The 21880-nt window shown below is 42.7% G+C and overlaps 1 protein-coding gene across 2 annotated transcripts in view; it reads left to right on the top strand.

Moving 5' to 3' along the window:
* The window catches only part of mppe1 (metallophosphoesterase 1), a 50513-nt gene continuing 28633 nt past the window's right edge, over positions 1 to 21880 (top strand). For both annotated transcript variants that reach the window (XM_060824489.1, XM_060824488.1), the window contains exons 1-3: positions 1 to 578; positions 6648 to 6756; positions 12336 to 12439. In XM_060824489.1, coding sequence (XP_060680472.1) covers positions 187 to 578; positions 6648 to 6756; positions 12336 to 12439 — 605 coding nt within the window. In that variant the 5' untranslated portion in view covers positions 1 to 186. The remainder of the gene's footprint in view (positions 579 to 6647; positions 6757 to 12335; positions 12440 to 21880) is intronic.

Raw genomic sequence — 21880 nt, 5'->3', positions numbered from 1 at the left:
GACAGAATAAATCGACTGTGACTGCGAGTCTTTTGTAATATATTGGGGCTTTCTTTGCACACCGAATCTGGACGGATCTCTCCAAATCTCAAGTTCATTTCGTCTTTGCTTTGCATTTTAGCAAACTTGATTCTTATCCCCGTTGCAAGGGATTTGCTTTAATCCGTGTGATTTAATTTGAATTGAATGGTGCGTGGGAGAGAGAGAGAGAGAAGGGGGCAAGGAAGGCAGCCAGAGAGCGGAGCCAGCGCCGGCCTTGCTGGGGTGCTCTGTCCCAGTGGAGTTGGTCACCGAGTGATGTTCGGGCTGTCTGTCCATCCCATATGGACTCGGACATTGGTCAGGAGGTGGCTGCACCAGGAGGTGCTGCTGTGGCCCTTCCTCAAGCTGCTGGCTCTGGGGAGCGTGGTGGCCTTGTTCTGTGAGCTGGGCATTTACTATGCAGTGATCCTGAGATGTGACTGGCCTCCGCTTCAAGAACCGCAAGGATCCTCCGCACCAGTGCTGAAGGCTTTGTTTCTGGCTGACACACATCTCCTGGGAGCTCTGAGAGGACACTGGTTCGACAAACTGAGAAGGTGAGGCACGCACGCAGTGAAATCAAACGTGCCAAATTTCAATTTTATATCAGAGGCTGGCCAGAGAGGATCAAAAAGTGGGTTTGAACCCCCTTTGCTTGAAGTTGAGCATTGCAATGGTCAGAAATGTGCCTGGCTTCAATCTTGATTAACAAGCTTTGTTGCCAGGGTTGGAGGATCTGAGCTACAGGGAGAGGCTGAACAGGCTGGGGCTGTTTTCCCTAGTGCGTAGGGGGCTGAGGGGTGACCTTATTGAGGTTTACAAAATCATGAGGGGCATGGATAGGAGAAATAGACAAGGTCTTTTCCCTGGGGTCAGGGAGTCCAGAACTAGAGGGGAAAGATATAAAAGAGACCTAAGGGGCAACTTTTTCATGTAGACGGTGCGTGTATGGGATGAGCTGCCGGAGGAAGTGGTGGTGTAATTGCAACATTTAAAAGGCATCTGGATGGATATATAAATAGAAAGGGTTTGGAGGTACTGGCAAATGGGAGTAGATTATGTCAGGGTATCTGGCTAGCATGGACAAGTTGGATCGAAGGGTCTGCTTCTGTGCTGTACATCTCTATGATCCAAAAACAGAAATTGCTGAAAACACTCAGCAGATCTGGCAGGATCTGTGAAGAGAAATCAAGGGTTCAGAATTTCTGCTTTTGTTTCTGTTTTCCACCATCTGCAGTTCTTTCTAAACTATAGAATCAAACTAGGCAGCGTTTCAGATACATCCTATTTGAGATGGTAGTGTGAGCAGTAATGCCACTAATAATCCAGGACCCCAGGTTTATGTTCTGGGGACAAGGGTTCAAATCCTCATCCCCCACCACCACAGATGGTGAAATTTGAATTCGGTTTAAAATGGAATAAGTAGCTCATCTAATTCATGTTCATTGGAGTAAAGAAAAAGACATTAGTTCACTAATAGAGAAGGAAATCTGCCATCCTTACCTGGTCCGGTCAGGTCTGCACGTGACACCAGACCCGCAGCAACGTCTCTTAGTTGCCCTGAAGACAGCCAATAACTACTGGCCTAGTTAGTGACATCCACATCGCATACACAAATCAAAAAAGTCAGAGGTCACACCAGATTATACCCCAACAGTTTCGTTTGAAATCACAAAGGTTTTGGAACGCTGTTCCTTCATCAAGTGACTTTGTCCACCCCAGTCAACACCAGCACCTCCACATCAGGAATGAAAAAAAAACATTGTTAAGAAGAAACAGCAAGGGTCTTGCACAGAAAAGGTATGGAAATAAGAAGCAGATTGCTGTTCCCGCTTTAAATAAAGATGGAGATGTTTTAATTTATGTAGACTGTTGGAGCTAAGGAATGTCATGTCAGCCATAGGAAAGAGCCAATGAGTGGTGAACTCAGAAGATATTATTAAACTGGAGTTTACTGGTGGAAATGAACCTGCAAACTGACATGAACATATTGATTGTTGATCGCAATGTATTCCCTCACAGCAGGTGGGGGGGTGGATTGAGGTGAGGTTTAGGTTTCCATTAGTAACATAAATGCATTCTGGTCAGAGTCAGGGAACTTTTAATGGAAGTTTACACTCAAAACTATTTGCTGCCTGGTTTCTACTATCTGACAGAACTGGTCATATTCTCAGGCTCACTTTGTGGATTTAACCTGGTTCAAATTGTGATCATTTCCTGAGACACACAGGAAGTAGTCAGCACATTTTGGAATTCATTTCATTCCCCCAAAAAAGAAACTGACTCTAAAGGAGCACTGTTTTCTCCCTCTGTAACGTTGCTCAACTTTGCCTCTGTCTCAGCTCATCTGCTTCAGAAACCCTCATTGATGCCTTCAGACTTAACCACTGGCTGGTTCACTCCATGCTTTCATTCCATAATGTATGCTGCATAACCTTGAGGTCATCCAAAACTCTGCCAATGTCCAAACTCCCAGCAGCTCCATTTCCCTGCCATTCATGCTAATTAAGTGCTGACCTACACTGGCTCCTGATCAACAAGTCCTTTGATTTTGAAAATCTCAATTTGTTTTGGAAACGATTTGCAATCATGTAACCATTCTAGCACAGGCTAAACAGAGACACGCGTGAGAATTCCTTGAAGCCTGGCACTCTGACTCCATGCACGTTGAACTGGACCCCATATACAAACCACTCAGATACAGAACAGGAAGTACCAAAAATCAGAGATGCATAAATAGCAGGTGGGGGCAGACCACCAACACCGTATTGAAGACGCACTGATGATGCCACCTAGCGAGGCGATGAAATGTCTGCAGAAAATCACACCAGCTCGGCAAACAAATCTACAACCTAATCTCATCTTGTTTGAACCATCTATGTTAACAACGCCAGCAACCACCCCCACCCTCAACCGAGGTTAATGGGGGAATAATCATACCTTGCTTTGCTAACGTGGTCATTGTTGAGCATGGACAAGGCATCTCAAATCACATTCATTGATTCAGGGTTTAGCAGGTTTGATGTCTGCACCCAGAGGGCATTGCTGACAGAGATCACAGTTTGCCAGCCCATTATAGAAACAGAGTGCTATAGGCAGCTGGTGCTTCTTCACAGTGATGCTTTCATAGCTCACACAGTGTGGATCTCGACACAGATCAGTCATTTAAATGCATTACTGATATTTCTTGACTATCCTATCGCTATAAATAGTTGCATGGGGTAACTTATTTAGGAAGATCCCTCTGTTTTAGAGAAAAGCTAATGTACTTTGACCAGGTACTGGACAAGATTTGAAACCCAGTTAATAGCACTCGCAGGCAAAGACCTTCTTCCAGTGTCACTGGTGTCATGCTTCGAAAAGCAGCTTACATAATAAGAAATGGCTGCATTTTGCCAGTTAGCTCAGTGAGAAAGCCTTGCATTTGTAAAGTGCCTTTCACAGCCTCAGCGCGCAAGCACTATATCGCTGATTAATTACTTCTGAAGTGCAGTAGCTATTGTAACGTAGGAAGCGTGGTAACCAATTTGAACATAGCAAGTGGCCACCAACAGTAATCTGATAATGGCTGGATAATCTATTTTTTATAATGACATTGACTTAAGGATAAATATTGGCTGGAATACTTCTGCTGTTTGCAAATACCCCACCAGGGGATTTCTTTTACATACAACTGAGAGAGCAGAAGGGATTTGTGATGCATTCCTTCGGTACTCCACAGGAGAGTGTTATGCTGAGGGGGGTGAATGTTTAAATCTTTTAATTTAATACAATCCTGCAGACAGAATCTATCAGGCTACTTCATGTTTCCCACTGTTCTCTAGGCACGCCAGCGTGCGACACTGTTGGAGCTGCTGCTAAGGTTACTAACACAATCATGTTTAGATGTAGCAAACTACAGGGTCCAGTGTGCTGCGGAAGACCACTTCTAAAGAAGGGAAGAATCTCCCAAATCTCCTGTATTTAACAAAACCTATTGCATTCTTAACAGTTAATTACAGGCTACGTTAGATATTGTACCAGAGACCTCCGGCGAGCTCACCCCTTTGTGATCCTGAACTATTCTGCCCACAAGTCCATACAACGTCACCATCGTGGGTGGAACTTAAGGCAGTCCTCAGTATTAGACCCTTTTAGACACATAGAACATCAGACCCTTAGTCTCAGCTGTTTGGAAGCTGCTAACTCTCCATTTTATTGCTGGTTTGCAGAATAATGTTTATCTTTTTAATTATTGACCTATTTTTCTAATGAATCTGTTCAGACATGTTATTATACACCTCTGGAGCCGGTGGGACTTGAACCCAGACCTCTAGGTGCAGGGGTAGGGACACTTCCACTGTGCCACAAGAGGTCCACTCATATTTACATCGTGTCACAGAGCTGTACAGCACGGAAACAGACCCTTCGGTCCAACTTATCCATGCCGACCAGATATCCTAATCTAATCTAGTCCAATTTGCCATCGGTTCGCCCATACCCATCTAACCCCATTCATAAACCCATCCAGATGCGTGCAATTCTGGTCTCCCTCCTATCAGAAAGATGTTGTAAAACTTGAAAGGGTTCAGAAAAGATTTACAGGGATGTTGCCAGTGTTGGAGGATTTGAGCTATAAGAGAGGCTGAACAGGCTGGGGCTGTTTTCCCTGGAGCATCAGAAGCTGAAGGGTGACCTTATAGAGGTTTATAAAATAATGAAGGGCCTGGATAGGGTAAATAGACAAAGTCTTTTCCCAAGGATTTGGAGTACTGTGTGCAGATCTGGTCTCCTCACTTTAGGAAAGATGTGGAAGCTTTGGAGAGGGTGCAGAGGAGATTTACCAGCATATTGCCTGGAATGGAGAATAGGATGTATGAGGATAGGTTGAGAGTGAAGGATGAGGGGTGACTTGATAGAGGTTTATAAGATGAACAGGGGAATAGATAGAGTAGATAGTCAGAGACTTCTTCCCCGGGTACAACAGAGTGTTACAAGGGGACATAAATTTAAGGTGAAGGGTGGAAGGGATAGGGGGGATGTCAGGGGTAGGTTCTTTACCCAGAGAGTGGTGGGGGCATGGAATGCGCTGCCTGTGGGAGTGGCAGAGTCAGAATCATTGGTGACCTTTAAGCGGCAATTGGATAGGTACATGGATAGGTGCTTAAGCTAGGACAAATGTTCGGCACAACATCGTGGGCCGAAGGGCCTGTTCTGTGCTGTATTGTTCTATGTTCTATGTTCTAGGTCAGGGAGTCCAGAACAGAGGGCACAGGTTCAGGGTGAGAGGGAAAAGATATCAAAGGGACCTAAGGGGCAACTTTTTCACACAGAGGGTGGTACGTGTATGGAATGAGCTGCCAGAGGAAGTGTTGGAGGCTGGTACAATTGCAGCATTTATAAAGCATCTGGATGGGTATATGAATAGGAAGGGTTTGGAAGGATATGGGCTGGGTGCTGGCAAGTGGGACTAGATTGGGTTGGGATATCTGGTTGGCATGGACGAGTTGGACCGAAGGGTCTGTTTCCGTGCTTTACATCTCTATGACTTTTGTAATTTTGTAATTCTACCAGCCTCCACTGCTTTCTCTGGTAGTTCATTCCATACATGTACCATTCTCTGCGAGAAAACATTGCCCCTTAGGTCTCTTCCAACTCTTTTCCCTCTCACCTTAAACCAATACCCTCTAGTTTTGGACTCCCCTACTCTGGGGAAAAAGGACCTTAGCTATTCACCCTATCCATGCACCTCATGATTCTGTAAACCTCTGTAGGTCACCCCTCAGCATCTGACATTCCAGGCTAAATAGCGCCAGCCTATTCAGCCACTCCCTACACCTTTAGGAGATAAACGGTCAGCATTTAAAGAAAATACATCCTACATGGTGGCATATCCTGATTTCAAAATTGTAATAATCACCTCATGAACAAAATTTATTTGTGTTCTTAGCATTGGAGCAAATTGTCACGATGAGTTCTGATCAGAATGCAAACATGCAGTGGTGCAAAATTAAATTTTATCCAATGCAGCAGTGCAGGAGGTGATGAAATGCAAGCAGCAAGTTCAACAGCATTTGGAAAATCAAACGTCAGGCTTATGTTTTGGTGCAGATTGCTTCCTCAGAATTTCCTGTAATCTCAAAGCTAGTTTTTCTCTTCACATCTAGTCATGCAAGTTCAGCAATTTTCACTCAGCACTAAAACTGCCACAATGCATCAAAGCAGAAATCATATGGTCAAAACTCTAGCCGTAAGTAAATCTGCAGTCTACAGATCAGTCATTTGTAAAATATGGAAAAAGACTAAATAAAATTGACATCCTGCGAAATGGAATGGTAAATGCAAAGTTAATCTGACATCAGTGTTGTACTCAGGAGAGGATTAAATTGAATTCCTTCCTGGTGGAGTTGAACTTTGGAGAGGTTCTGGAGCAGGAATAACCTCTGTTAGTTTTCCTTCAATCCTGCAGTTCCAATTAACATCCCCTTATTTTGCACGTCACCAAGTATTTAAGCGTTTGACCTACTCTGAGGTTCACTGGCTGCAGTTATGTAAGACTGGGGGGACAAGTTACAAATTTGTAACATTTCTTGCACAATGCTGCAAACAGTAATGCTAGAAATTCGTGCTGTTCTGTTCACCTCCAGGGAATGGCAAATGGAGCGGGCTTTTCAGACTGCTTCATGGTTATTTCAACCGGATGTGGTATTCGTTCTTGGTGACCTGTTTGACGAGGGCAAGTGGAGCTCACCAGAGGTACTGTGTTCTGATTTGTACGTCCCTCCACTTTTGATAAAATGCCTGGGATATGCACAAAAAAAAAGTCTTTCTCAAACCGTGGTGCACTGAAAGCAGTACAGGTCTATATGTTTCTGCAGAAATGTATGCTGAGAACAACAACCTATTTACAATGTGGAGGAGCCGGTGTTGGACTGGGGTGGACAAAGTTAAAACTCACATTGCCAAGTTATAGTCCATCAGGTTCCAAAAAACCTATTGGACTGTAAGCTGGTGTTGTGTGATTTTTAATCTATTGACAGTATGTTCCCCCACTTCACTCACACACTGTTAGCAGAATATGTACCTTTAGTGGCTTTGGGAGAATCCTGCGCACTATACTTTGCTGAAACTCAGTTTATTAAAACAGTATGAACATCCTGTTAACAAATCATTAAATAAAAACTGGAAGAACTGTTGGATGCTGCAAATCAGACCCAAAACAAGAGAGAGATTGCTGAAAAGCTCACAGAACTGAAAAACGTGGCGCTGGATAAAGCACAGTATTACAAGATAATACATGGCTTGGAAAGGGTGGACGCTAGGAAATTGTTTCAGTTAGGCGAGGAGACTAGGACCCGTGGACACAGCCTTAAAATTAGAGGGGGTCAATTCAGAACAGAAATGCGGAGACATTTCTTCAGCCAGAGAGTGGTGGGCCTGTGGAATTCATTGCCACAGAGTGCAGTGGAGGCCGGGACGCTAAATGTCTTCAAGGCAGAGATTGATAGATTCTTGATGTCTCGAGGAATTAAGGGCTACGGGGAGAATGTGGGTAAGTAGAGTTGAAATGCCCATAAGCCATGATTGAATGGTGGAGTGGACTCGAAGGGCCGAATGGCCTTACTTCCACTCCTATGTCTTATGGTCTTATGGTCTTAGGTCAGGCAGCATCTGAGGAGCAGGAGAATCAATGTTTTCGGACATAAGCCCTTCATCATGAATGGCATCGGGAAAGGAATCAAAGTTAACGATTCCGCTCAAGTGACCCTTCATCAGAACTGAGTTTGAGTTCCGAGGAAGGGTCACTAGACTCGAAATGTTAACTCTGATTTCTCTCCACATGTGCTGCCAGACTGGCTGAGCTTTTCCAGCAAGCTCTATTTTTGTAATAAATCATTATGTGGTCTCTTTTAGAGTCATACAGCACAGGAACAGGCCTTTCAGTCCAACTTATCCGTGCCGACCAGATATCCTAAATTAATCCAGTCCCATTTGCAAGCATTTAGCCCATATTCTTCTAAACCCCTCTTATTCATCTACCCGTTCAGATGCCTTTTAAATGTTGTAATTGTACTCGCCTCCATCACTTCCTCTGGTGGAACACAGCAGGTCAGGCAGCATCCAAGGAGCAGGAGAATCGATGTTTTGGACAAAAGCCCTATCCTTGTACCAGTCTAAACATAGAGAATGACATAAACAGAAACCAAAATTGCTGCAAAGATTCAGCAGGTATGGCAACATCTGTGGAGAGAAAGCAGAGTTAACATTTCAGAACCAGTGACCTTCTTCAGAACTAATTGTAGCTAGGAAAAGGTTGGGCTATCTGCTGAAGATGGGGTGGGAGAAGGAAGTGACAGGTGGAGTTAAAGCCCAAAGAGAGAGAAAAGCACTGGGCAGATTGGGGTGGAAAAGTGTGGGGCTGGAAAATCACATCCAGTCAGGCAGCATCTGAGGAGCAGGAGAATCACATTTCGGGCAAAAGCTCTTCATCAGGCATCCTATAATCCTAGTTGATTATAACCTTACTGCGAAGCCTTTTCCAAGGATACATCAGCTCTAATCACCAGCATCTACAGTCCTCACATTGTCTTAGTCAGAGGAATAGGTAAAGGTCAGTCTGGGAGAATCAATAGAGGCTAATAGGGACAATTAGTGACTGACAATGGGTTGTTTGTAGTAGCAGCCCATATGATGACAAGGCCTGGTGCATGGGTGTTGGGGTAAGGACATGGGAGATGCTGCTCAGGCCCTAAAATTATTGACAAAAACAGAAATTGTTGAAAAAGCTCAGGAGTTCTGGCAGTATCTGCTGTGCTTTTCCAGTTATTTCTGTTTTTGTTTCTGATTTACACCATCTGCAGGTCTTTTGGTTTTTACCTAAAACTATTGAACTCTATATTGAGTCCCGGAGGCTGCAGGGTCCCCAAACGGAGTACTTTCTCCCATGATTTGTTCCTCTACATCCTTTCCACTAGTTGATGATCAATAGGCTACACCTAACAATCTAATTGCACCTTCCTTTGCTCCTTAGCTCTGTCCTCGTTAATTCTGTGTTTGAACTATCTGAGACACATTCTTTCCCCAACACCGCAATGCTCTCCTTAACCAATACAGACACCCCTCCATTCCTTCCTTTTCTAAATACCTTGTCCCCAGAAATATGTAATACCAAGTCTAGCCCTTCATTGAGTGAAGTCTCTGTCACTCCCACATTATAATTCCACATGGCAGTCTGTGTCTGTTACACCCCAACCTTGCAAGAACTTTAACAAACACTGCATTGAACAAACAGGCAGAAAACTAGCCACCAGGATACATGAATATCAATTAGACACAAAAAGACATGACCCTCTCTCACTAGTATCCTTACATACAGATGAGGAAGGACACTACTTTGACTGGGATAGCACATCCATCCTAGGACAAGCCAAACAGAGACATGCACGACAATTCCTTGAAGTATAGCATTCCAACCGGAACTCTATCAACAAACACATTGACTTGGATCCCATTTACCACCTCTTGAGAAAAAGAACAGGAAATGACATCACCATTGTAATCATGTCACCACAGGAAATGATATCACCAAACCAAGGAAACCTAAATACATAAATAGAAAGTGGGCTACACCACCAATGCTTCATCTGAAGGCTCACTGAAGGTGTTACCTAGTATGGTGACGCAACATCTGAAAACGAATCTTCCAGCTCAGCGAACAAACCTACATCCAGAACCCCAACTTTATTTACTGTGTGCATTCAACTGGCTGCACTGTAGTAACCCTGATTTAGAATTCACTACTTTCTCCCACACTCTGACTATTCTCTCTGCTAGTGCTACCTATCTTTCCAAGTATTTTTTGAACCTCTTGTCTAATATTTTCTCTTGGTTCCTACACCCCTGTCAAATTAGTTTAAAATCTATCCAATGGCAGTAGCTTTCAGAAAGCCCCACAAGGAACTCAGTCCCAGGCCTGTTCAGATACGACTGGTCCTCCAGCAACTCCAGATGCTATAAGTTAGTCCCAGGAATCTAAAACTCTCCCTTCTACTGTATCTTTTGAGCTACACATTCATTTGCCTTATGTTTGTATAGTTACTTGCACGTGATTGGGAGTAATCCGGAGTTTATTGCATTTGAGGTACCTGCTTGCCAAGTTTCTACCTAGCTCCCTAAATTCAGATTGCAGTGCCCACTTCCTAACTAAGCTATTGGTAGCGACATAGACCATGACCACTGGCTGTATACCCCTCCTATCTCCTGCCAGTCTCCTGCAGCAACTTTGTCACATCCTTAATCTTGAGATCAGAAATAAAACATGCCAATGTGGAGCTGTGACTGTCTTTTCCCCTCACTAATGAATTCCCGATCAGTATCGCTCTTCCTCCTCTCCTGGTCGGCTGAATTGCTCATGGTGCCTTAAAGATGGCTCTGAATGCATTCCCTTGAGGAATCAGCACCTGCTCAGCTTTTAAAAACGAAAGTCGATTTGTGAGTGGGATCCCCGGGGATTCCAGCACAACCCGACTGTTTCTTGCGGCCTGCCCTTCAGCTGCAAAGTGACTACCTCTCTGAAAATGTAACCCACATAGCCCTTGGCCTTGTGGACGTGCTACAGTGTGCCCTGCCACCATTTGAGCTCCAAAAACTCAGAGCTCGGGTTTCTGCACATGTGATCACCTAGAGGATCCTGGTAGGGTCCATGACTTGCCACATATCAGAGGCACATCCTTCAGGCTAGGTATTCCACTTGACCAAGCTGTGCTGCCATGTCTTAACTTTACTTGCCTTACATTAACCTTATTCTGCTTTAGATTACTTATGTTGGGATACAGCAGCAGAGACTTGTGTGAGACCAAGTTTGTGGAGAAGGTAATGACGGAGATTGATCAATGGAGCACTGGGCCACTTGGCTTGATGTCACTGCAGCGTAGGGCCGCTGATTTGACAGGCAGTGCGTTCATATGAAACAAAGCTCCACGTCTTAAGTTGCTGCTGTTCGCATCTCAGTCACATTTCCATGAGGGCGAGCTCTGCAGAGACTGGGTAGTTCGCAGTGGGAGTCCTGCCACAGTGTTCCAAAGCATCAGGAGCCACATTCCACGTAAATGAAGCAAAAGAGTTTGAGATGAATTCGGCTTCAGCACTGTCTCAGAATCCTGCTTTGATTCGCTCTCCCGATGCTTCACTGGATGGCTTAGGTAACCAGTTGCTGAATAGAATGACATGAGAGAAGAAGATGCAGGAAGTTACTGAACAGATCAGACATCCTCCTCGGAATGAGAACCAGAGTTCACTCTCAGACTAACTGCGCCCAGTTGCTGCTTGCCCTCCTCTGTATTTTCAGCACCTTCAGTTCAGATGTGCAGCATTCACAATTCTTTACCTCTTAAGTAAGAATACTGTGGATAAATCTTTGAAATAATACAATACATTATGCCTTGTAGTTTTGAAATAAATATATTCTTTAAGAAATATTCAGCTGTTTAAATCCTTGTTGCCAGAATTTGTAGTAAGCAAAATTGTTTGGAAATAGTTTTCACTTTGTCTTGTAATTCACTGCAAAGAAATCTCTGAAATTATCCAAGGTCAGTATTCTTCATCACCTCCCCCCTACCTCCCACCATCCCAGAAAAATACTGGCAAGAGTGCAGATGTCCTGAGGAATGGTTCAACTGCTTTGAGGACATTTTGGTTGTCCTGATCTGAATTAAGACCAAAAATGTCTCGGCAAATAGACAAGGCTGCAGGAAGAGGAAAACGGATTTAATTTGGCAGTGTTCTTAGGGTTGAGGGTTCAAGTCCTAATTCAGGATTTGAGTGCAAAGATCAAGACTGATTTTCTGGTGCGGTATTGCGAAATGCTGCACTTTGGACGTGGTTGGCTATTCAGAGAAGATATTAAATTGAGGCCTCTCTTGTTCTCTCAAGTGGTGATAAAAGATCCCATGACACTGTTTTGAAGAAGAATGGGGAAATTCTAACTGGTGTTCTGGCCAATATTGGTTCCTCAATTAACATCATAAAAACAGATTTTATGGCCTTTTGTGACACGGGATCTTGCTTACCTACCACATTTCCAACATTCCAATGCAGTCTGTGCTTTGTTTGTAAGATATTTTGAGATGTCCTGATTTGTGAAAGGTGCTATATAAAGGCCAGTCCTCCTTTCTTTTCGGGCAATGATTGTCTTGTGAGTTATAGAAATTGTCAGGGGTATTTCTGTTGTTTAGGGGAAGGATTGTGTAGTCTGTTTCCTTTGAATAGATGGATATTCAAAGACTTAATAAGAACCAGCTAAACTATAAATCACTAATGCTGTGAATCTTTAATAGGACTTCAGAGATGATGTGAAGCGTTTTCAGATGATGTTCAGGCACTCGTCCAGCACAGAGTTGTTTGTGGTAGTTGGGAATCATGATATTGGCTTCCATCATGAGTAAGTACCCCTTCATATGATGATTCCAGCTTTGCCTGATTAAGGTGGGGCTGTCGCAATCAATCATTCTGCCTGTTGATCGACTATGTAGCAATTTGGAAATACTTCATCCAGTTATGCTAAGTTTCTTAAATTAGGTCCAAGTGGTAAATGCCTCAAACCAATCTCAAATATTGTTGATCTGAATCTAACCCCATCAGAAGATTCAGACTACTCACCACATTCTGGCTTCTCATGTCTTTCAGAAATAACTCACCCTCTGACAGTGACTATCTCTTTAAAGAGAAACTTTCTTACCTTTAAATTTCTTTAAAAGCTCTATTTTGAGAGGTTTTTAAAAGTTACTTAAGTAAAATACAGTGGAATTCCTGGAGGGAATCAGCCAGGGGACGGTTGCAAGAATGTGAGGAAGTAGAGCAGCGTATTATCTCGTGAATTCCCAAACTTTTAAACTCGTCAAATAAAACTCCAACCTCAGAGGGTGAGGGAACACTGTGACAATTGGAGGTAATTTGCTGTACGTCTTTCAAATAATAACTCTCAGCTTTAGGGTGAACCAATATGAATGACATTAATTGAGATTAAACCTTAAAAGTAACTTTATTCAGAAAGTAAAGATTTGTTTGTGATAGACGTGATTGTGTCATTTAGCAATTAGAGAACAGGAAGAGGTCATTCAGCTCCTTGAACTTGTTTTGGTTTTAACATTTTCAGGTGACCCTCATTCTCAGTGAGAGAGTTCACTCAAAAACTCCATCCTTTGTATTGAAAGTTTCATCTTCTTGTTCTGGAATTGTCTCTAGAATCGAGTTATCTTTCAATAATTTGATCCAACAAATGAGGGATTAAATTATAATTTATTTAATTGTAGTCAGTGGAAGGTGCTGTTGTTAGGACTCAGAGTAGATAGATATAAACTATCGTATTCTTTAATCATTTTAAGACACCTCAATGTGAATGTCCTTGGTCCTCCAGTGACAGAAATGTTTGTGCAATCTGTCCTCACAGTTTAACCCTTTAGACCCGGGTTTAGATTTCTTTTTAGATTACTTACAGTGTGGAAACAGGCCCTTCGGCCCAACAAGTCCACACTGACCAGCCGAAGCGCAACTCACCCAGACCAATTCCCCTACACCTAACACTACGGGCAATTTAGCATGGCCAATTCACCTAACCTGCACATCTTTGGACTGTGGGAGGAAACCGGAGCACCCGGAGGAAACCCACGCAGACACGGGTAGAATGTGCAAATTCCACACAGACAGTTGTCCGAGGCTGGAATCGAACCTGGGACCCTGGTGCTGTGAGGCAGCAGTGCTAACCACTGAGCCACCGTGCCACCCTCTGGGTGTCGCTTTGATGAATCTGAACTGCACACCTTCCGTGCCTGTACGTCCTCCCTGAGAGCTGGTGCCCGGGACAGAACGCAGTTCTCAGTCAGGCTAATATTTGAATGTTAAAACTGCAGTGTTCCTTTTTATTCACGTGTGGGACTTGGGTATCGCTGGCTGGGCCAGCATTTACTGCCCTTCCCAATTTGATCTTAAGAAGATGGTGGCGAGCTGCCTCCTGAACCGCTGCAGTCCATACGCTGTAGGTAGACCCACAATGCTGATCATGATCTTGATTTGGAGATGCTGGTGTTGGACTGGGGTATACAAAGTTAAAAAGCACACAACACCAGGTTATAGTCCAACAGGTTTAATTGGAAGCACTAGCTTTCGGAGCGACACTCCTTCATCAGGTGGTCGTGGAGGGCTCAATCCTAACACACAGAATTTATAGCAAACATTTACAGTGTGATGTAACTGAAATTATACATTGAAAAATTGATTGTCTGTTAAGCCTTTCATCTATTAGAATACAGTGATAATTTCACTTCTTTCATGTGTAAATCACAACACTTTTATTAAAATAAAAAAGTTGCATTCTCGGATTAGCTTTAACAATGGTGATAGCTAGACAATATGTTGAAGGTGTTAGCCCCCTGTGTTCTCTGTCTATGCCACGATGTTTAGATTGATTCTAATCTTAAAAAGTGAGATAACGGAGTTTTACATGAATTCATGCAGTTTTTGAGCAAAGTACAAGCATAGACAGAGAACACAGGGGGCTAACACCTTTAACGTATTGTCTAGCTGTCGCCATTGTTAACAGCTAATCCGAGAATGCAACTTTTTTTTAAAGTTTTGTGATTTACACATGAAAGAAGTGAAACTATCATGGTATTCAAACAGCTGAAAGGCTTAACAGACAGTCAATTTTTCAATGTATAATTTCAGTTACATAACACTGAAAATGTTTGCTATAAGTTCTGTATGTTAGGATTGAGCCCTCCACTATCACTTGATGAAGGAGCGTCGCTCCGAAAGCTAGTGCTTCCAATTAAACCTGTTGGACTGTAACCTGGTGTTGTGTGATTTTTAACTTTGATCATGATCTTTACCCAGAGATAGCGAAAGAACAGCAACATATTTCCGAGTCAGGATGGTGAGTGGCTTGGATGGGAATAGCATATATCTATTGTCCTTCTGGATGGAAGTCGTGAGTTTGCAAAGTGCTGTCTAAGGATCTTTGGTGAATTTCTGCAGTACATCTTGCAGCTAGTACACATTGCTGCATCTGTGTGTTGGTAGTGAGTGGCAAGAGCAGATGTGGGCTGCTTTATCCTGGATGATGTCACGCTTCGGAGTGTTGTTGGAGCTCCACCCATCCAGGCAAGTGGAGGGTATTCCATCACATCCCTGACTTGTGCCTTGTAAATGGTGGAATTCTGTGGGAATTCAAGATGTGGGTTATTCACTGCAGTATCCCTGGCCTCTGGCCTGCTCTTGGAATAACTATTTATGTAGCTGGTCCAGTTCAGTTTCTGGTCAGTGGTAACCCCTGGATTAATGGGGATAATAGTTAATAGTGGGGATTCATTAATGGCAACTCCATTGAAATTTTTTTAGACTAGATTAGATTCCCTTCAACCCAACAAGTCTACACCGACCCTCCGAAGAGCAACCCACCTAGAACCATTCCCATATATTCACCTCAGCACTAATACTGTGTGCAATTTATAATGGCCAATTCACCTAACCTGCACATCTTTGTCACTGTGGGAGGAAACCGGAGCACCCAGAGGAAACCCACGCAGACACGGGGAGAATGCGCAAACTCCACACAGACAGTTGCCCGAGGCGAGAATTGAACCCGGGTCCCTGGCGCTGTGAGGCAGCAGTGCTAACCGCTAAGTCACTGAGCCGCCCGAATGTCAAGTGGCGATGGTTAGATCGTCTCCAATAAGAGATGATTATTGCCTAGCATTTCTGTGGCCAGAATATAATTCGCCACAAATCTGGATATTGTCCGGATCTTGCTGTGTTTGGATCTGGACTGCTTCAGTATCTGAAGAATCACAAATAGTGGTGAACAATGAATGACAAAGCCAGGAATTGCAGTTTTTGTGAACAATCTCCTGACAGAATCCACCTTCGTTAAGATCGAGGTGCAGACTCTAAACGGGAAGTGTAATTCATGATACTCAACTGAAACCTGAACAGAATGAATGTAATATGAGAATGAGATTAAAAGTAACAAAGACAAAGTTTAGTACAGGATTTAAATAAGCATTTTAAAATAGTTTAAAATGCCAGAGACGTTGTTTGGAATAGTTAACACTTATTGTGCCAGTGAAAAGTCAATTGCAGATGAAGAGCCAAAGAGTACCCTTCTCTCGAGTGATAGCTGAGTGTATGCGAGGTACCAGTGTTAAGAAGCCTGGAGAGGCCAACTTATAGCATCAATGCCCTGATTTCCACGTCTGATTATGTATTGGTGATAGGATGTTGCTATCTCTAAGAATGGTCAGTATTGGTAATCTCAGCATTTATTTTCCCGACTGAAAAATCTGGGCTATTGTTCCAAAGAATACACACAAAATATTCACTCTGTTTGGAACTTGGCCCATTCTCATTCTCTGAATTCATGCAAAACTAAAGCTTCCCGCCATTGTAACTAAACCTAAATCACGGCACTAAATTATAGTGGGCTCTTGAGATTGACAACCCATCCGAAGGCGAGGACTGGCACTGAAATATAAACTCAGGTACAGCAGAAAATTTAAAATCCTGTGGTATCTGTACATTGAGATATTTGAGAATTTCAACTGGATTTAAAAAATAAAATTCATGGGATGAGGGCGTTGTTGGCTAGGCTGTTTATTGCCCACTCCTCATAGCCCAGAGGGCAGTTAAGAGTCGACCACATTGCTCTGGGTCTGGGACAAAAATAGATGTGGCTGGAAAAACTCAGCGGGTCTGGCAGGATCTGTGGAGAGAAATCAGAGTTAGTGTTTCAGGTCTCGTGAGCTGTCGTCAGAATGCAGGGTTCTGAGGAAGGGTCACTCGACCCGAAACATTAGCTCTGATTTCTCTCCACAGATGCTGCCAGACCCGCTGAGTTTTTCCAACCACTTCTATCTTTGTCTCTAATTTACAGCATCCACATCTTTTGGTTTTTTTACTGTAGATCTGGAGTCACATGTCAGCCAGAACAAAATGAATTCAAATTTCACTACCTGCTGTGGTGAAATTCAGACCAAGATCATTAGCACATTATCCTGGTTCTCTGGAGTATTACGAAACAAATTAATGAACATGATCAGGCAGTGGAGAAGGTTACGACCGGCAATTCCAAAATATTCAATGGAGTCATTTGTTTGTTTGTACTGCTTGAGGTCTTGGTGATTTTAGTTGTAATACTCACCAGTGCATTAACCTGAATCCAATCTGTTAGTATTGATAACACAGGTTAATGGAGGGATGGAATTCCATTCTCTGCAGAGCACAAATAAACACAATTTGATCCCTGGCTCCCCACCCATCCCTAACAAACCAGGTAGGATAGGTAGAGAAAAATACTTGTGCAATCTTGGCCAGATCAAATAGTTTCTTAAACCTATTTCACCATAATAACTATGTTCTCAGGTTGTATTCATTGACCTGTGAAATGGTATTATGTTGTGGAATGACATAATTAAGTTGAAGCCAAGCTGTAAGAATGTGCCTCAACCTGTCAGGGTTGATGATATAAAAGCAGCCTATCTCTAACCCCATCTTGAACTGAGGGAGGTGTAGTGTAAATGTTAGTGGACCAATTTGACTGAACTATCAAGTTTCTGACCGGGAATTGCATTTTGAGTTGTTTTTGTAGTTTTTATCTTAAGCTTTTCTCTGCTGGTTGGTGAGGAGATACAATCTATCAGTGTCATAATAATTCCTCTTTTAGGTTACCTGTAACTCTTTGCAGCTTTAATGGAAAGATCCCAAACTAATAATCTCTTCCTCCATCTCTGGTGCCACCTGCAATATACCTTTCCTTTGGCTTTCTATAATATGGTCCCCAGAAATAAATAAAATACATATTGGCTTGAAATGGTGTAAGTTCTTTACAAGTTCAAATCTCCACCTGTTTTAAGCCAATTCAGTTTACCTCTCATGTGGCTTCATCCATCGGTCATAAGGAGGCCGTTGGACTCACTGAGTACATGCTGGAAAGGGCGGACCAGCTGGAGTTGGGATTACCTGGGTCTGTGAGGAAAGGGGAGGCAACTGCATTTAAAATTGCTGGAAATTCCTTTGGAATCTTTGGAAGCAGCTAAAATGTAATTGTAAATGAAGCAGCTTGAATTAGAGGCAAAGGGAAAGGAAAGAATAGCTCTGGCAGAACAAAAAGAAAGAGAAAAGAAAATGTAACAGTTTCAATTGTGATTAAAAGCAGAGGAAAACGAGAAGGAGGGGATACCCTTGGCAGGAGAAAGAGGGAGAAGGAAAACAGAAAGAGAGAGAGAGTTTGAACTTCAGAAGTAGGGTGAAGGTAGAAGGTAGGCTTAATGAGAAGGATAGTGACGATGAGCAAACCCGACATAGTGAAAGACCTGGCGGGGATCTATCTAAATCTGTCCAACATTGCCTAATTTCGACGAGAGAGATGTAGAAGCTTTTTTTAAAATTTCATTTGAGAAAGTGGCTAAACAAATGAAGTGGCAAGTGGCCGTGTGGGTTTGTTAATCCATACAAAGTCGGTAGGTAGAGCTAGTTTTTGCATCACTATCAGAGGAGGAATCTGGGGCGTATGAGGAGGTGAAGAAAGCCAGCTTAAGTGCAAATGAGTTAGTACCAGAGGCCTACATACAAAGTTTCAGGAATCTAAGGAGGGACTCTACATTGAGCTAGAAATGATCCGGTAAAGTAATTTTGGTAGATGGATAGGGGCATTGAAAATAGATCAAACATAAGCTGTTCTTAAAGAGATGATTATTTTGCAGGGGTTCAAAAATTCACTCCCTAAGGTAGTGAGAACTCATGTGGAAGAGCAGAGAGTTAAAACGGCAAGATTAGCCCCTGAAATGGCCAATCATTATGAGTTGGTTCATAAATTAAAGTTTGACTTCCAGCAACAATTTCAATCCATGAGGGATAGAAATTGGGGAAAAGAAAACTCAGGTGGTGAGGGAAAAGTCGATCTCCTTGAAGATAGTAAAGAAGCTTTCCCCAGGGTAAAAAGGAAACCCATGATGGGGAAGGAGAAGTAAAAAAGCTGTGTTTATTTTCACTGCAGTAAAGTAGGCCACATGTAGTCGACAGTGTTGGTGGTTTAGAAAAAGCACAGGGAAGGTGGATGCAGGAAACAGGAGAAGCCAGTGAATTTTGTTGAAGTGGTAAAGGAAAGTGCAGTAGAAACTAAAAAGCTGCACCAGAATGTACAATCTGCTCAGGTGTTGGTTGAGAACAAAGTACCAGATCCTCTTTAACCCTTTATTTGCGTGGTAAGGTTTGCTCAGCGGGAGGAGCAGGTAACGAAATTATCATTTTAAGGGATGCGGGAGCATGTCAGTCTTTGTTGTTGAGAATTGGGCTAGCTTCTTAACACATTGAGGGAGTCGGGTCTGCTCCATAACAGCTATTGCAATGTTAACCATGTTCTCATTGATTGTATTCATTGATCTGTGAAATGGTATTATGTTGTGGAATGACATAATTAAATTGAAGCCAAGCTGTAAGAATGTGCCTTAACCTGTCAGGGTAGATGATATAAAAGCAGCCTATCTCTAACCCCATCTTGGACTGAGGGAGGTGTAGTGTAAATGTTAGTGGGCCAATTTGACTGAACCGGGAAATGCATTTTAACCACTCGATATCAAGATTATTTTCTAAACCTTTCCTGAGTTGTTTTTGTAGTTTTTATCTTAAGCTTTTCACTGCTGGTTGGTGAGGAGACACAATCTGTGTCATAATAATTCCTCTTTTAGGTTACCTGTAACCCTTTGCAGCTTTAATGGATAAATTCGTAACTAATAATCTCTTCCTCCATCTCTGGTGCCACCTGCAATGTACCTTTGGCTTTCTATAATATGACCCCCAGAAATAAATAAAATACACCATTTCAAGCCAATATGTAAGCTCTTTACAAGTTCAACTCTCCACCTGTTTTTAAGCCATTTCAGTTTACCTCTCATGAGGCTTCTTCTATTAGTCATAAGGAGGCCATTGGGCTCACTGAGTCCACCTTGGTGCCCAGTAGAGCAGTGTGGTCAGTCTTAACCTTGTGGCCTGTTGGTTCTATTTCTGCCAAATGTACATCGTTTCCTTTCTAAATTATTCTGGCAATAGTTACTTTCTAATGACATTTAACTGCATCAGCACCTGTTTGCTCTTCCGCAGTTAACACAGCGATGCAGATTCAGTTATTCCATTTTAATATAGAACCAGGTCAGCCTTGACGCTGCTGCCAGTTGAATTATCTAACACCCATACAGGCACCTCCTGTCCTCCTTTCAACCCTGAGCACTGACAGCCTTCAGTGTGAAATCCTAAAAAATGGTACAAAGCCCTTCGATTTGTCTCTAATAAATTGAAACTGTGTTGGAATTGGAAAGTCTTACTAAGAACTTGAAATTTTTTATAATGTGTGGTCTTCGAAACAATCTATGTCTCCTGAAATGTGGCTCCCCCCCCCCATTGTGATGTACTGCAGCCTGAGTTTGGCTGCTTTCCATCATGTCCTCCAGTAACCATTCGATCCAAGGTTCGTTCCCCCTACTGAGGCGTTCTGGAGCAGGGTGGAACTTTATATTCTCCAAAAAATATCATTCATTTTGAGTTTTTGAATTGTCTTCTCCTTCTTTGAAATAGTGTATTTTATCCATGAGGGATAGAAATTGGGGAAAAGAAAACTCAGGTGGTGAGGGAAAAGTCGATCTCCTTGAAGATAGTAAAGAAGCTTTCCCCAGGGTAAAAAGGAAACCCATGATGGGGAAGGAGAAGTAAAAAAGCTGTGTTTATTTTCACTGCAGTAAAGTAGGCCACATGTAGTCGACAGTGTTGGTGGTTTAGAAAAAGCACAGGGAAGGTGGATGCAGGAAACAGGAGAAGCCAGTGAATTTTGTTGAAGTGGTAAAGGAAAGTGCAGTAGAAACTAAAAAGCTGCACCAGAATGTACAATCTGCTCAGGTGTTGGTTGAGAACAAAGTACCAGATCCTCTTAAACCTTTATTTGTGTGGTAAGGTTTGCTCAGCGGGAGGAGCAGGTAACGAAATTATAATTTTAAGGGATGCGGGAGCATGTCAGTCTTTGATGTTGAGAATTGGGCTAGCTTCTTAACACATTGAGGGAGTCGGGTCTGCTCCATAACAGCTATTGCAATGTTTTTGCTTGACGGTTTTCAAACTTCTGCTCAGATGTGTAGGTCTATTGTTCTCTTTGTAAAAAAAGTGAATGAGCCAAGTCCTTTGAAACTTTTGTGCTTGTCAGTTATAACTGTGCACTCCCATTGGAGATGTGCTTCTAAATTCTTTGTGCTTTTTATTTATATGAAACAAATTTCATATTTATACTGAATAATCATGACTGGTTGCTAGCACACATTTAAACCCAAGGTCTTTGGGTTTTTAACTAATTCAGGAATGACTTAGGATGAGAGGCACACTTGTCTCTTTCTCCTGGAGTGTCGGAGACTGTGGAGTGACCTTATAGAGGTTTATAAAATCATGAGGGGCATGGATAGAGGAAACAGACAAGGTCTTTTATCTAGAGTGGGGGAGTCCAAAATGAGAGAGCACAAGTTTAAGGTGAGAGGGGAAAGATTTTAAAAGTGACTTGAGGGGTAACATTTTCATGCAGAAGGTAGTGCATGTATGGAATGAGCTGCCAGAAGACATGGTGGAGGCTGGTACAATTACAACATTTAAAAGGCATCTGGATGGCTATATGAATAGGAAGGATTTGGAGGGATATGGGCCAAATGCTGGCAAATGGAACGAGGTCAAATTGAGATGTTTAGTCGGCGCGGATGCGTTGGACTGAAGAATCTTTTTTCTGTGCTGTTTGACTCTATTCTGTTAGCTGATTAGAGGTTCGATTTTATTTCTCAATTGCTGATGGCTATTCTCCTCA

Source organism: Hemiscyllium ocellatum, chromosome 4, assembly GCF_020745735.1.
Source record: "Hemiscyllium ocellatum isolate sHemOce1 chromosome 4, sHemOce1.pat.X.cur, whole genome shotgun sequence".
NCBI classification, from domain to species: domain Eukaryota; kingdom Metazoa; phylum Chordata; class Chondrichthyes; order Orectolobiformes; family Hemiscylliidae; genus Hemiscyllium; species Hemiscyllium ocellatum.
The sequence above is the reverse complement of the archived record's forward strand: the minus strand, read 5'-3'. Positions and strand labels throughout refer to the sequence as shown.